Source organism: Notolepis coatsorum, assembly GCF_963971535.1.
Source record: "Notolepis coatsorum genome assembly, chromosome: 8".
Classification (NCBI taxonomy): Eukaryota; Metazoa; Chordata; class Actinopteri; order Aulopiformes; family Paralepididae; genus Notolepis; species Notolepis coatsorum.
The window spans coordinates 64,617,671-64,632,205 of record NC_140172.1 but is presented as its reverse complement, the minus strand read 5'-3'; the positions used below and the strand labels follow the sequence as shown (position 1 = coordinate 64,632,205).

The 14,535-nt window shown below is 42.9% G+C and overlaps 1 protein-coding gene across 2 annotated transcripts in view; it reads left to right on the top strand.

Annotated features, from left to right (window-relative positions):
* thoc2 (THO complex 2) overlaps positions 1-14,535 on the top strand; it is a 172,565-nt gene that overhangs the window by 85,454 nt on the left and 72,576 nt on the right. For both annotated transcript variants that reach the window (XM_084320913.1, XM_084320914.1), the window contains exons 12-14: positions 4,204-4,399; positions 4,641-4,670; positions 5,161-5,291. In XM_084320913.1, coding sequence (XP_084177039.1) covers positions 4,204-4,399; positions 4,641-4,670; positions 5,161-5,291 — 357 coding nt within the window. The remainder of the gene's footprint in view (positions 1-4,203; positions 4,400-4,640; positions 4,671-5,160; positions 5,292-14,535) is intronic.

Genomic DNA, 14,535 nt, shown 5'->3' with positions numbered 1-14,535 from the left:
GTAATGAGACATATATAGAACATCTCAAAGCACTCGAAATTGTCATTTTTCTATTTTTATCGATTTCTGAAAATATGTACGTTTAGAGCATTTAGAAGACATTCTAATTCTTTTGTTCTCCGCCCACGGGAGCAATACGCCCCGTTGACTCCTAAGGGTTAAATTCAGCTCAAGCAAGGCGGCTAAGTGGCGCAGTGGGCAAGGCGCTCGCCACTAATGCAGGAGATGCTGGGTTCGAGCCCAGCTCTCGGCATTGCTACCAGCTTGGCTGGTCGTTCATACTAACACAATTGGCAGTGTTAGGGGTGGAAAGCTGGTGGGTGGGGATCGGACGTTGTGGATGGCGACTCATACAGGTCGGTTGGTGCGCCTGCGCAGCAGAATCAGGAAGTAACGGGGGCGGCGTGTCCCTCCCACGCAGACCCTCGCCGCTGAGATCGCGCTGTACACGTGAAAAGATGCGACGGCTGCCTCCTTGTGTACCGGAGGGGACACGTGATGCAAGGCTTGGTCCACATTGCAGCCGTCTTGTGGGAGGCATGGCCAACAGCGTTCGAGACAGGGGAGGGTAGAATTGGATGATACGAAATTGGGATGGGAGAAAAATTGAAAAATGGGAGAAAAAGTAGATAAAAAAAAATTATGAAAATGTGATGGGATGAACTGGACACTTATTGCTTAATAACAGCGGAGCAGTGCTGCCGTTGCTTCCGCGTTTTCCCTGATTGGCTGCGACACGCCCCGCGGCAGGCGCAGCAACCGCAGAGCGGAGCGGCAGAGCTTGCGGCATTATGTAACCGCCCTAATCCGCCATGATTTTCATTCGGCGCTCAGCTCACCTGGCAACGCAGCGGTCCTGCGGTCCGTTGTTGACAAGTTCGAATCCCATCAATTTTTTTTTTTTAACGTGATTTTTTTTTAACGTGTATTCTTTCGCCGGTTAAGGTTAGGCATGGTTAAGGTTAAGGTTAGGCATTGTTTCGGAGTTGGTTAAGGTTAGAACGGTTAAGTTTAGGCGCTGTTAAGGAGCTGGTTAAGGTTAGAGTTTGTCTTAGAGAATGGCAATATTCTTTCTATGGTTAAGGTTAAGGTTAGGCATGGTTAAGGTTAAGGTTAGGCATTGTTTCGGAGTTGGTTAAGGTTAGAACGGTTAAGTTTAGGCGCTGTTAAGGAGCTGGTTAAGGTTAGAGTTTGTCTTAGAGAATGGCAATATTCTTTCTATGGTTAAGGTTAGGCATGGTTAAGGTTAAGGTTAGGCATTGTTTCGGAGTTGGTTAAGGTTAGAACGGTTAAGTTTAGGCGCTGTTAAGGAGCTTAGAGAATGGCAATAGACAGCCTAGTTCCGCACTGCCGCTCTCCCGCGTTGCCGCGGTCACATGGTCAAATTGTCACATTCTTGCACTGCTCCGCTGTTAAAAAGTAACACGCGAACTGGACACCATATTCTCGGTAGCCTACCCTATTTAACACTTTGATTGCCCAAGGTTAATTCCTTTTTACCTCCTTGAATGCCCAGGGCCACTTTAATTTTAAACATAGATTCTGCCCGTCGCTTATCAAAGACTCATTTTCCAGTCAACATTGTCGTAGCAGATTGTTTTTTTTATCTCATTTCCGTTTTCTGGCATTTTGAAAATCACTTGTTTTCACGGAAAATATAACGCATTCCATGATAATCGCCTTTTACTGGAATATTCTAGAACGTTGTCATTGTTCAGCCTAGGGGTGGACGGTATGGTCTAAAATTTATATCACGGTATAATTTGAAGCATAGACGGTAACGGTATATATCACGGTATCAGTGTTTCTGTTAGAATAATTTTTTTTGCCTGATAGGCAGGCTATATAAAGAATGACATCCTCAAGGCATGTAGATTTATAATATTTTAACTTAAAACTAGGCTACTTTTGCGTATAAAGTCATTATATTCCAAATAAAATAAGTCCAGAGTCGAGACTCCTGCTCCCATTGCAAACAGCGGGGCTGGATTTCGCTAGAAGCATATGTAGCTGCAGAGCCGCAGAGCGAATTGAATTGAATAAGAATTGAGACAAAGGTGCCACTCATCCTCAGCTTTAAGAATTGACAATTGTGTCAACAAATTGACACGTGTCAACAAATTGACACACAAAATGCTTAGAGACGATGGGGGTCAGAACGTCGCAAGGGTGGGGGGGCGCTGTTTGACGGGCCTGTGACCAGACCTGAAAGAGCCACTGGCTCTGCGGCTCTGCAGCTGCATGCTATTCGCAAATCCACTGCTGCACGCCTTCCTCCCGGCTCCCGCTGCTGCCGTCGTTATCATAACACTACACACACACATATCGTAATGTTTACAGCAAACTGTAGTTGATCATCAGGTATGTTTTATTAACGTAGAATAATTCATATAAGAAAAACGATAGGGAAATATCTTACCTTTCTCCACTGGTTAAAAATGCCAGGAACTGAAATTGAAACTTGCTGTGCGCCGCGGTGACATGTGTTTATTATGAAATGACAATTGCGTGTTGACACGCCCACTGCGCGAAGCCTCCTAAATAACTTTTTCCAGTTTGCACATATCTATTATCTATGACTAATTCTATCTATGTTTAGGGGCAAATGCGATTGAAATAGTCGCGCTGTGGTTACATGACGTCATTGCTATTTTAGAGCTGCTCTACCGGTTAAACGGTATAGTCAAAATCCATACCGTAGAGCAAATTAATACCGTTTATACCGTATACCGTTTATACCGTCCACCCCTAGTTCAGCCTATTTATGAATCGTTTTCAAATAAACGCTTGATTATTGATAGTATATGTGTGCGCATGCACGCTCGTGCCGCAAGCTGAAAATCGATTCTCCTATTTCCTGACCGCTCGCACAGTGAAACAGCAATATCACATAATCGCATAAAAGCTTATATCTCTGTGAAAACGAGTCTGATTATCCTAATACTGGTAACATAGATTCCTTACCTGAGATCAGATGGTATCCAAATGGATTATTCCAATTCCTGATCGCCATTCGAAAAAATCATGTCGGGGATTTTTTTTCTCATTCATTTTCTTTGAGTTCAATCCAAAAGGGTGAATTACCATCTGGGAGACGATAGGGGGTGCTTTTTTCACATCTGAGCGCCTGGAGTGGTTGGATTTCCAACGGTAGACTTGGTTGATGAAATATGATTTCAAATCGCTAATAAAAAAAACGAGAAAATACGAGAATTCTCGTGAGTGGGCATTCAACCCGTGGGGGGTAAACCCGAGAAAACTCGGGTTGGGCAATCAAAGTGTTAATGGAAAACCGCAAATCAGCAACTGTTGTTTACACACAAACATTGATTTATTGACCTCAGAGATTACTTATGCGTACTTATACTGTATATTATTCAACTCATGAGCAGAGCTTTCATTAGAGCCTAATATGAAGGCTCTGTGACGATTTTGAAAAAAATCCCTTTTGGAGCACAAAATTGGCAGCCATCTTGCATTTGAAGGTCAACAATAGGTCAAATCATTATATAAACACCACATGTATTCCTTGACCAAAATAAGCTCTGAAACCATGTATTGTGCATCATTGTAGGTCAAACCATTAAAAAGTTAATTTCCACGGCAGCCATTTGGGATTTTGGTCTCTCGCAAATTTCCCCCGCCTTTTTAAAAAATACACCCCGGCTAAATTTGTTTAATTACCCTCCTAGACGACGACATCCATTGAGAAACGGACCTTCGCTCTCCACGGTCACGGAAGTGCCACAGATGACTAAACTAAAAGGTGCACGCACGCAATGAAAAGTACCAAATTGACATGCATAACTCACAATGATTAGTTAAGACAAACTTTCTCTATGCCTTTTGAAAATGTAGGGCAGACCTTGTTGGTAATGGAGCAGCTGATAGAGGAACCTACAAATTCGCTTTTTGTCGCTTTGTAAACAAACAAAAAAAATATTACATTTACACGAGTCCAGGGCAGCCCAGTTGTTTTGCGTCTTCTCACTTTGCATATTATTTTAATTGGACATAAAACATGTAGCCAACCCGGCAATTTCAAAATACCTGAAGACTGCAAATGTTCTGTACAGGGCAGAGCTGGTGTACCTAAGATATTGTCTCTGTTCCCTGCTGACTCAATGTTCTTTACCCGGCAGAGCTGGGGTACCTAAGATATTGTCTCTGGTCCCTGCTGACTCAATGTTCTGTACCCCGCAGAGCTGGGGTACCCAAGGGGGCGAAGGGGTGTCTAATGCAGCCGCTGAAGAACGAGAGGGCCCCTCTGCCTGCGGAGACCTTCGAGGACCTGCGCAGGGACACGTTCAGCATGCTGGGTTACCTGGGTCCCCACCTCTCCCACGACGCCATCCTCTTCGCCAAGATAGTGCGTCTGGGCAAGGGCTTCATGAAAGAGGTAACCAGATCGCTGTTGTAGGATTGGGACGATATGGCCAAAATATCAAATCGTCATATCGTCATATTTTTCTTAGTTTTGACTGCATGATGGTATATAATTTTTCTGTATAAATTACAATGTGATATTACATTTTTTTGTTGTCTTTATCCTATAATAGTTATTATGATTCTAGTTATAGTAAAAGTATTACCGGTAATCCGTATTAATATTTGTCATATTTTTGTTCTTCGCTTCGCAGTACCTAAGTGATGGCAGAAATGAGAAAATGGTGAGTCATGAAACCGCCTCGGACATCCAGTGAATAAAAAGCATGTCTATGCATGACTATCATCTGATCTACGTGCCATTTTTTTTTTTTTTTTTTTTTTTTTTTTTTTTTTATATAATATAAAAGTTGTACCGGTAGGTTTGATTTTGATGGTCTGGTGTAAACTTTTTAAACATTTATTTCACATATTTCTCCACTTCAGATATGTTAAGAGTGGGAGGTGGGTGGTGGTGCTTGGTGGTAGAACCCAGTGGGAGGTGGGTGGTAGAGCATTGTATACATCTACTATCGGCTTTTTATTAGTATTTGCTTAAAAATAGTTTATCACAACAAAAAACCTACCTCTTGGGACAGTAAAAACTGTGCTTTTGTAATACGAAGGAGAGAATATAGGATTAATGGGCCTTCATTTACTTTGCTTGTTCACAAATGGGTCTGACATTATTGTCGTGTCAGTATTGTGGTGTTGATTAAGCTCCTCCTCCTACAGGAAACCCTGCTGAGTTGTTTCCTCAGTATTGCAGACCAGGTGCTGCTTCCCTCTCTGTCTCTGATGGAGTGCAACGCCTGCATGTCTGAAGAACTATGGGGCCTCTTCAAACTCTTCCCTTACCACCACAGGTGAGAGACCACACACGGCAATGCTGGCCAAAGTAGGGTCATTGCATGTGTCATTTTAAATTAACTGTATATTCTTAACAGTTAAATGGTTAACACTTTGAGTGCCACGGACGCGTTTTGTCGGTAGTTCATGCCACCAGTTGAATGCCAGCAACGCTATATAGCGTTTGTTTGTCGTATTTTTTTTTATTAGCGATTTGAATTCATATTTCATCAATCGAGCCTCACGCTAGTGCTGCAGACTCTCTCTGAGCTCCATTGGGAAAATACCGCCCCCTATCGTCTCTCCCTGTGTAACTGCACCCCATTGGATTAGACTGATGAAGGGTGGGGGGGGTGGCAGTTTCCTCATTTTACTTTTTCGGCAAGGCATCTGAAGAGACCCAAGTGATCGCTGAGCTGGAAAATGCGTGGAATACATATTTACAGTACCCAACACTGAATCAATAAACGTGATCGATATTTGGAATGGCGATCAGGAATTGGAATAATCTTTTTGGAGAACATCTGATCTGAGGTAAGCAATTTATTTTACCAGTCTTGGGGTAATCGGATCTGTTGACCTATATATCAGCGTGTGCCCCATGTGTGTGTGCGCGAGCTGATCAGGAAATGAGAGAATATATTTTTCAGATCGCTTATATAGCGTGCATAAGTACACGTATACTATCGATAATCTATCGATTCATAAATAGGCCGAAAAATGACAACGTTTTTTGTGTATGCCAGAATATTCCAGTAAATGCCGTTTATCACGGAATCTATATATTTTCCTGAAAAACAAGGGCTTTTCAAAATGCTATATAACAAAAAAAAAAAAAAACGTTTCGACAATGTTTTTCTTTTTTTTATCTCTTTCTCTGTTTTCTCCCCGTCCCAATTTAGTCGTTGTGCCAATTCCCTCCCTCCCCTACCTGGTTGTTGTGCGCATGTTCTCCTACTGGTCGGTACAAGGGAACCCTGAAGTATCCGCACGCTTCCTCCGACATGTGCGGCGACAGCCAGTGGCTCTCTTCTCACCTGGCAGCGAGGGCTCTCATTGGTGAAGTGTAACGCGTGGGAGGTCACGCTGCCTTCCTCAAGTCCTGCCTCCGCTGAGCAAGCGCCCAGACCTGACCTGTAGGCGTCGCTGTCCACAACGCCAGTTTCCCACCCACGGCTTCCCTCCCCCTAACCCAGCCAAAAGAGTTAGTATAGCGATCAGCCCAAGCCAAGGCAATGCTGACTCCGGGAGTCGAGACCATAGCCTCTTGCATTGGTGACGAGCGCTATCTCCGCTACGCCACCTGACCGCCCCGTTTCGACAATGTTGACTGCAAACAAGTCATTGATAAACGACGATAAAATTATGGCTATGTGTCTAATACACCTGTCACTTATCAATGACTTGCTTGCAGTCAACATGTACAAAACGGATTGTTTTTTCATCAGTACATTTCCGTTTTATACCGTTTTGAATAGGAGTATAGTTTCTGAGATTTCTAGTCATTCCAGAGAAATCCGCGAAAATAGCCATTTACTGGAATACACAAAACACGTTGTCATTTTCCGGCTGATTTATGAATCGTTTTCAAATAAACGCTAGATTATCGAGAGTATTTGTGTTCTTATGCACGATACAAAAGCAGGCTGAAAAATTATTTATTCGTGCCGCGCTCAACGCCTAACGCCACACACACACACACACGTGCAATCTGTGAAAAACAACTCTGATTAACCCAAAACTGGTAAAATAGATTCCTTGCCTCGGATCAGATGTTCCGCAAAAAGATTAATCCAATTCCTGATCGCCATTCCAAATATTGATCGCATTTATTGATCCAACGTTATAGTCCGAAAAGCATGATCCAAGCTGCTTCCAGCCTCGCCAGTGACTCTGGTAACACGACACTGCTTGCCAGAGGTGGGGAAAACCTGGGGCGGAGTTTTTCTCTGATGCACATGGCCACTCAATCCAATCCAATGATGTGCATTACCATCCGGGAGACGATAGGGGGTGGTATTTGCCCTTTTCAAGCTCGGAGCCATTCCCAATGATGATGTCAGGCTGGACGGATGAAAAATGAATGGATATCGTTAATAAAAGAAATAACGATTAAACAACGAGAAATCTCGTTATTGGCAACCAACGCATGGCGGCCAACAACGAGAGGATCTCTCGTTGTTGGCAACCAATGTGTTAAGCCCGAGTGGTCCGGTACCGGTACGAGAATGACGCCATAAATCCATCTCTATAGAATGTATGAATTAATGTTGCATTTCTTTCTAAATGTAGCTAAGAGTAAAGACCCAACCCTGTCAACAGCAGTCAAAGTGTATTATTTTCAGCACTACGTTTGCTTACCAAATATTAGTTTAGAAATTAGAAATATTAGTTTATAGAAATCTCAGGGCATGGAGTCGGAAAAAGGTGAGAATTGGCGCAAGGATTTGGCGCAACCTAACTTGAGTAGTCTTTTGAGAGAAGAGAACCAGGGCTTTCGATGGGCTTTCGAATTTCCAAAAACTACACTTCACAGCTCATGCCAGTCTCTGTCGATCATCTGACTTATTTTTATTTAATTAAATGTATTTTTTTTTTATCATCATATCTCGCATATCTGAAACGTTATTGCCATAAATTAGAACACACAGTTAGTTTCTCTACCTTTCTGTGAACGTCTAGCAAAAACGTTAATTTCATTTGATTAGATTTTTTTCAAGAAGGTGCTGAATGAGCAATTTTTCATGTCTGGGCAATTTTAGCATGGTGTTATTCACTGTCAAAGATCTAAAAAAAAAACTGGGCGCTCTAGTAGTAGCACACCATGTATCGCGCTGCGTCGCGAAGCGGCCGTCCCGGGTTCGCTTCCCACTCCCGGTGACTCCCATTTGTCACATGTCTTCCCTGCCTCTTCTCCCGTTCATCCTCTCCATCCGTCGGTCATGTCTGACCATGAAAAGCAATAAATGCTAAAAAATAAATCATCACTTCATTACAATTTACTCGAGCCTAGTAACAGACAAACATATTTCTGACACTGGGAATACATTCCCTGAGATCCATAGATACCAAGAACATGCAAATGGCCTTGTAGAAGTGGAGCAATCTTCCATTTACTTAGGTATGTATTTTTAGGTGCATTTTCAGAAAATAGGGCTCAGTAGGTTCATTAGCATTTTTCTAATATTATTTTGTATATATTTTATAGGCTGAATGTGTAAAATAAAGTGAACACATGAGACAGCGATTTCTCTACGTTTAGACTTATACGTCTTCCATTTAGACCGGAGTAAATAATTTCTGTCTAAACAAGCATTTTTATAGCTGCCCCAGAAAATAGTCTAGCTCTCTTGAAAACTCATATCTCAAGACCTTTCACTATATTGGGCATTTGCTCAGTTTGAGTACTTGAGTTCTAACAGCGCGTGCCTGTATATTAAACTGGCAATGGGGAAGAAGAATTGAGTGCATGTGAACTAGACAACACAGTGGAAAACTAGGGGTGTAACGGTACAAAAAAAACCACGTTCGGTACGTACCTCAGTTTCGAAGTCACTGTTCGGTACGGGTTTTCGGTACAGTGGGGGAAAGTTTGGCTTTCCATGTTCCACTCGGGTGATGCCGTGTGCAGTAACTAATTGTACTTGTAGGGCTGTCAACGAATGTTCTATATTGAAATTAATAATAAATAAAAAATTATATTATATCTTGCAGCATATTTTAAGTTTTTCTTTCTTATATTAACACTTTGAATGCCACGAGGTGGCGCCAGAGGTAGCGCTTCAATGCCACCATCGGCGCCAATGTTACGCTTAATATCGCCTAATCTATGTTTTAAATTATGGCTATGTGTCTAATCTGCCCGTCGCTTATCAAAGAATCCTTTTCCAGTCAGTGCTCTCAAGGCAGATTGGTTTTTTATCGCTTAATTTCCGTTTTAGAGCATTTTGAAAAGCACCCGTTTTGAGGTAAAAAAACAGTTCATTCTAGACCATTCTATGATAATCGTCTTTTACTGGAATATTCCAGAACGTTGATATTTGTCGGCCTATTTATGAATAGTTTTCAAATAAACGCTAGATGATCAATATTATACGTGAACGCAAGCACATTCAAGCCGCGCACGGATAATCGCCGTGTTCATTTCCTCTTGGACTTTTACAGTGAAACCGAAAGAGATGGTATCCAACTGGTATATTCCAATTCCTGACCACCATTCGAAAAAATCGATAAGTGTATGGATCCAACGTGTGTACAGTGCAGTACATGATTCCGCGGGTCTGAGAGGCTCCAGAATGAACTGTGATAACCCCGGCTGCATCAGTGGACTGGAAAATGTGGAGTACAGGATTTTTTTCCCCATCCATTTTCATTGAGTCCATTCCAAAATCCCTTATGTCATCTGGGAGACGATAGGGGGCGCTTTTTTCCACATCTGATCGCCGGCGGCGCTCGGGTATACTAGGGTAGGCTCGCGTGATGTAATATGATTTCAGATCGCTAAAAAAAAAAAAAAAATCAGAGAAATCTCGTGAGTGGCTTTCAACATAACTATCGGAAACCCGAGATATCTCGTGAGTGGCAGTGAAACTGTTAAAGTACATTTCGTTTTTAAGAATGGTAAAGGATAGGCAAAAATAAGCATGTGCTTCAGCCTATTCCTTTTTTCGGTCATTGAGTTTGGATTTTGTGTGTGAGCTTACTTTGAATACCGGTATGTACATTTGTGATTTTTTCTTTTTGAGGGTCCACACATGTGTGTTTTTGATTTATCTGTAAACAAATCAAATCAAATGTATTTGTAAGGCCAGACATACCCCACGCGAAGGTAATGAAAAACTCACTAAAACCTAACAATAGGAAAAAATGCACCACAGGCAGTGTGGAGGAGAGAAACCTTAGAAGGGCCATTCAAGGGGGGATCTCCCTTCTTAGATGTCGGTGATAGTAGTGTTGCAGACTGACAGTTGGTAAGCATGCACTCATGTGTGTAGTGAAACACAGATGAGTGCATGCAATAGCAACTGAACATTTTGAAAAATTTAAGATTGAGCTGATAGTGATAGCAACTGATAGTGAATCTATTTGAGGCACAGGGGCGGCACAAAGAGGGTTGCGTCCTCCCAGTCTTAATCACGGGACGTTCAACACTCCGGTCATCGCTCTGAGACAGCCGGATACAGGGAGATAGGGGGCGGCGCAGAGAGGGTCGCAACCTCCCCGACATCATCGCGGGACGTCCAGCACTCCGGTCATCACTACGAGACAGCCGGAGACAGGAGGGCACGCAGAGAGGGTCGCATCCTCCCAGTCTTCATCACGGGACGTCCGACACTCCGGTCAACACTCCGGGACAGCAACTCACAGGGAGACGGGGAGACGGGACGCGTCTATATTAAAGGCAGCCCAAGAGTGCTTCCGTGTTTCTCTGATTGGCCACGACGCCCATGTGACCGCGGCAGAGCGGAAATAGGCTGCTGCTCCGGCGAAAGAAAGACAAGCATTCTATTGCCATGCTCTGCGACAAACTCTAACCTTAACCAACTCCGAAAGAATGCCTAAACTTAACCTTAACCAACTCCGAAAGAATGCCTAAACTTAACCCTAACCTTAACCAACTCCGAAAGAATGCCTAAACTTAACCGGCGAAAGAAAGACCGGCATTCTATTGCCATGCTCTAAGACAAACTCTAACCTTAACCAACTCCGAAAGAATGCCTAAACTTAACCCTAACCATAACCAACTCCGAAAGAATGCCTAAACTTAACCGGCGAAAGAAAGACAGACGCTAAATTAATTAAATGTAAAAAAAAAAAAATTGAAGTGATTGGAACTTGTCACCAAATTACCGCAGGCTCCACAGCAAGCTGAGGAACGAGTTGAGCTAACCGTCGATGTTAAAACAGGGGGGATTACGAATGCATAATGCCGCGGCAACCTATGCGCCTCTGCCGCGGGGCGTGCTAGGCGTTGTCACGTGGGGCGTCACGGCCAATCAGAGAAACGCGGAAACACTCTTGGGCTGCCTTTAAAGAAGAGGCAGACGGGACAGGCGTTAGACAGCTTGCGTGATTGTAGTGGGCGGACATAGCAATAGATACAAGTGGTAAGCATATATGTGAATAGAATAGATATATGAAGTAAGCATATCATGTGAATAGAATAGAAGTACTTAACCCAGCAATGAAACCACATTGACAGACCACAAACCATGTTGACAGACCACGGACAGAAGACTGTAAGGAGCTGATCCATGGCCTCGGTGGTGCACGTAGAGCAGTCACTGCAATCTTGGCCAAGACCCCGAGACATCCATCACCTTGGTCAGCACTACGAGACAAGCACTCAGAGAGATGGGGGGGGGGGGGGGGGTTAGAGAGTTCCCATGTTTGTAGTGCTGCAGAAAAGCAGACATGGGAGAAAATAGACATCCTAACTAAACTAGACAGATTAATCTAAAGGTCAGTCCCCGACCAGGTGAGATCAGGGTAGGTTGAAGAAGAGAGAGAAAAGATGGGTCTTAAGCAGGGATTTAAAAGCTTCGACAGAGCAGGCGCCCCTGACGACGGCAGGTAATTTGTTCCACAGGTAGGGAGTGCGGTAGACAAAGGCTCTGTGGCCGGCGGATTTCTTTTTAACCCTAGGAATCGATAGAAGCCCCGCATTTTGTGAGCGCAGAGCACGAGCGGGCGAGCGGGAGATGAGATCGGATAGATAGAACGGTGCAAGTCCATCTAAAATTTTGTAGGTGAGGAGTAGCAAAGACCGAAAATAAAACGATTCAAACAAACTATAAACTTGTTAATTTCAATCAACACCCGGCCCTTTGCGCAAATAATATTTTGGGAAGGGGTGAACTTGGCGTTTTGAATCACATTCTGCATACAAAGAAAAGTTCTGCACATGTGTTTGTTAGTGTTTAACGTACCATTGTATTCGTTCTGTACACAGCCGTACTGAACTGAAGGTCCAGTACTGAAACGGTTCGGTATGGATACGTGTACCTTTTTATGTAAAAAAATTAAGGCTGTCAAAGTTAACGTGGTATTAACACGTTATCGCCCGATTCTATTAACGCCACAATTTCTTTTAACTCACGATTAACTTTTAAGAAAATATATATTTTTTTTACTTTTATTTTTATTTTACTAGACTTCACTCAGGTGTATTATTGATGCTCTCATTGATACTATGTTTGTTTCTGAAGTGTGTGTGTGTGTGTGAGATATAGAGAGAGAGGGGGGTGAGAGAGATGAGGAAGGGGCAAGAGAGAGAGAGCCGGGAGAGTGTGTGAGAGAGAGAGGGGGGGTGTGTGATTACTCAGCCCTTGTGTGGGTGAATGTAACAAGTTCCTAACGTTTTCTTTCCCCCATTATTTCATGCACACTTTATTCATTGTTTCAAATTATTATTTTCTTAAGTTATTTTGTGCATCACTCTGTTTTGAATTTGATGCAAATTTGCAATGCACGAGGGTCATCCTTTTGTGTTAAATGGCTGCATAAAGCAAGCATTTGTTGACTCATGTTAATAAGAGTATTAAAACTTGGAACTTGAAAAAGATCTGTTTAAGGTAGATACAATTAATCTGTGATTAATCGTGAGTTAACTATGGACAATCATGCGATTAATCGCGATTAAATATTTTAATCTATTGACGGCACTAAAAAAATATATATATACATATGTTGAGCTTTTCAAACGAGTGAGACCAAAGTCGGAAGAATCAACAGGCTGGCGATTATCAAAGGACTTGGCTGGTCATGGATTATCAAAGGACATACAATACTGCCCAACAAAGACCATGGGAATAACATTAGGAATTGGAATGTGACTGATGGCTCCATGGAGGCTTTCTTGGCTGTTTGAGACAAATTAACTAAATGGTATGCACCCTTTTTTATTGCCATTCTCTTGAGTAGTGTTGATGATTAATATCCTTATCTTGATTGACAATGAGCATATCATTGTAAGCCCCACAGCTAGTGGGCGTTTGTACTGTGTGGTGAAATGAGTTTGGTCTAGGGATGGCACGATACCACTTTTTCATGTCCGATACCGATATTACAGCCTTGAGTATCGGCCGATCCTACCCGCCCCCCCTCTTAAAAACAAAAACCTGTGTTTAACCTAGCCATCTATAAAACATCATGCTAAAACTGTGAAACAAATGTCCTACTCCCCTAAAGGAAGAAACGCATAGCAAACATGACTCAGTTATGCAATAGTTTCAAGTTTCTTTAATAGTTGTCATACAGAAGTACAGAATACTTTTGTACAAAATGCTTCTTACTGTTGCGCTCCAGAGACTGTGCATGACAAGATAAGTATGAAATAAAAACATAGTAAAAATTAGAAGAAAAAAAAAGAGGTCACAGTGTTCAGTTTAGACATATGTACAATGTTCGTAGACGTAGTTACCATACAATATACAATACTGTGCAGTGTACTAATATACAATACTATATAGTGCAAGGCATAAATGGACAAGGTGCAGTTTAGGTACAATTCACAGTAGGTGTACGAGTTGTAGTGCAAATCCTTTATCAATAAATATAAAGTGTAAGTGTGTTTGTGTGATCTAAAGTGTGGAGAGTGGGTGCTGCAGTGTGTTGTTTGTTTGAGTGAGTGTGTGTGTGCGTGTGGGTGTGTGTGCTGTGTGCATTTGATGGTTGTTGCATAGTGATTATTGTTCGTTTAGCGATTATTGTTCGTTTAGCAGCCTGATGGCCTGGGGATAGAAGCTCCTTCTGAGTCTTTCTGTGCTCGCCATAAGACTCCGGTATCGCTTGCCTGACGGCAGCAGTTCAAAGAGGCAGTTGTTCGGGTGGCTCGAGTCCTTAATAATTCTCTTAGCCTTCCCCTTGCACCGCTTGTTGTAAATGTTCTGGAGGGTGGGAAGCCCCCCTCTAATTGTGCGTTCGGCTGAACGTGTCACTCTTTGTAGTCTGCTACGGTCCTGTGCAGTGCTATTCCCAAACCAGGAGGTGATGTTGCCGGTCAGGATGCTCTCTATTGTACATGAGTAGAAGTTCCTAAGGATCTTCTGACTGACTTGGAACTTCCTTAGGCGCCTTAGGAAGTAGAGGCGTTGTCGTGCCTTCTTCACAACACTGTCAATGTGTGTGGTCCATGTCAAGTCCTCGGATATGTGGGCTCCGAGGTACTTGAAACTGTTCACTCTCTCAACTGGTGCCCCGTCGATGCTGAGGGGGCTGTAGTCCTTGACCCCCGACCTCCTGAAGTCCACAATCATCTCT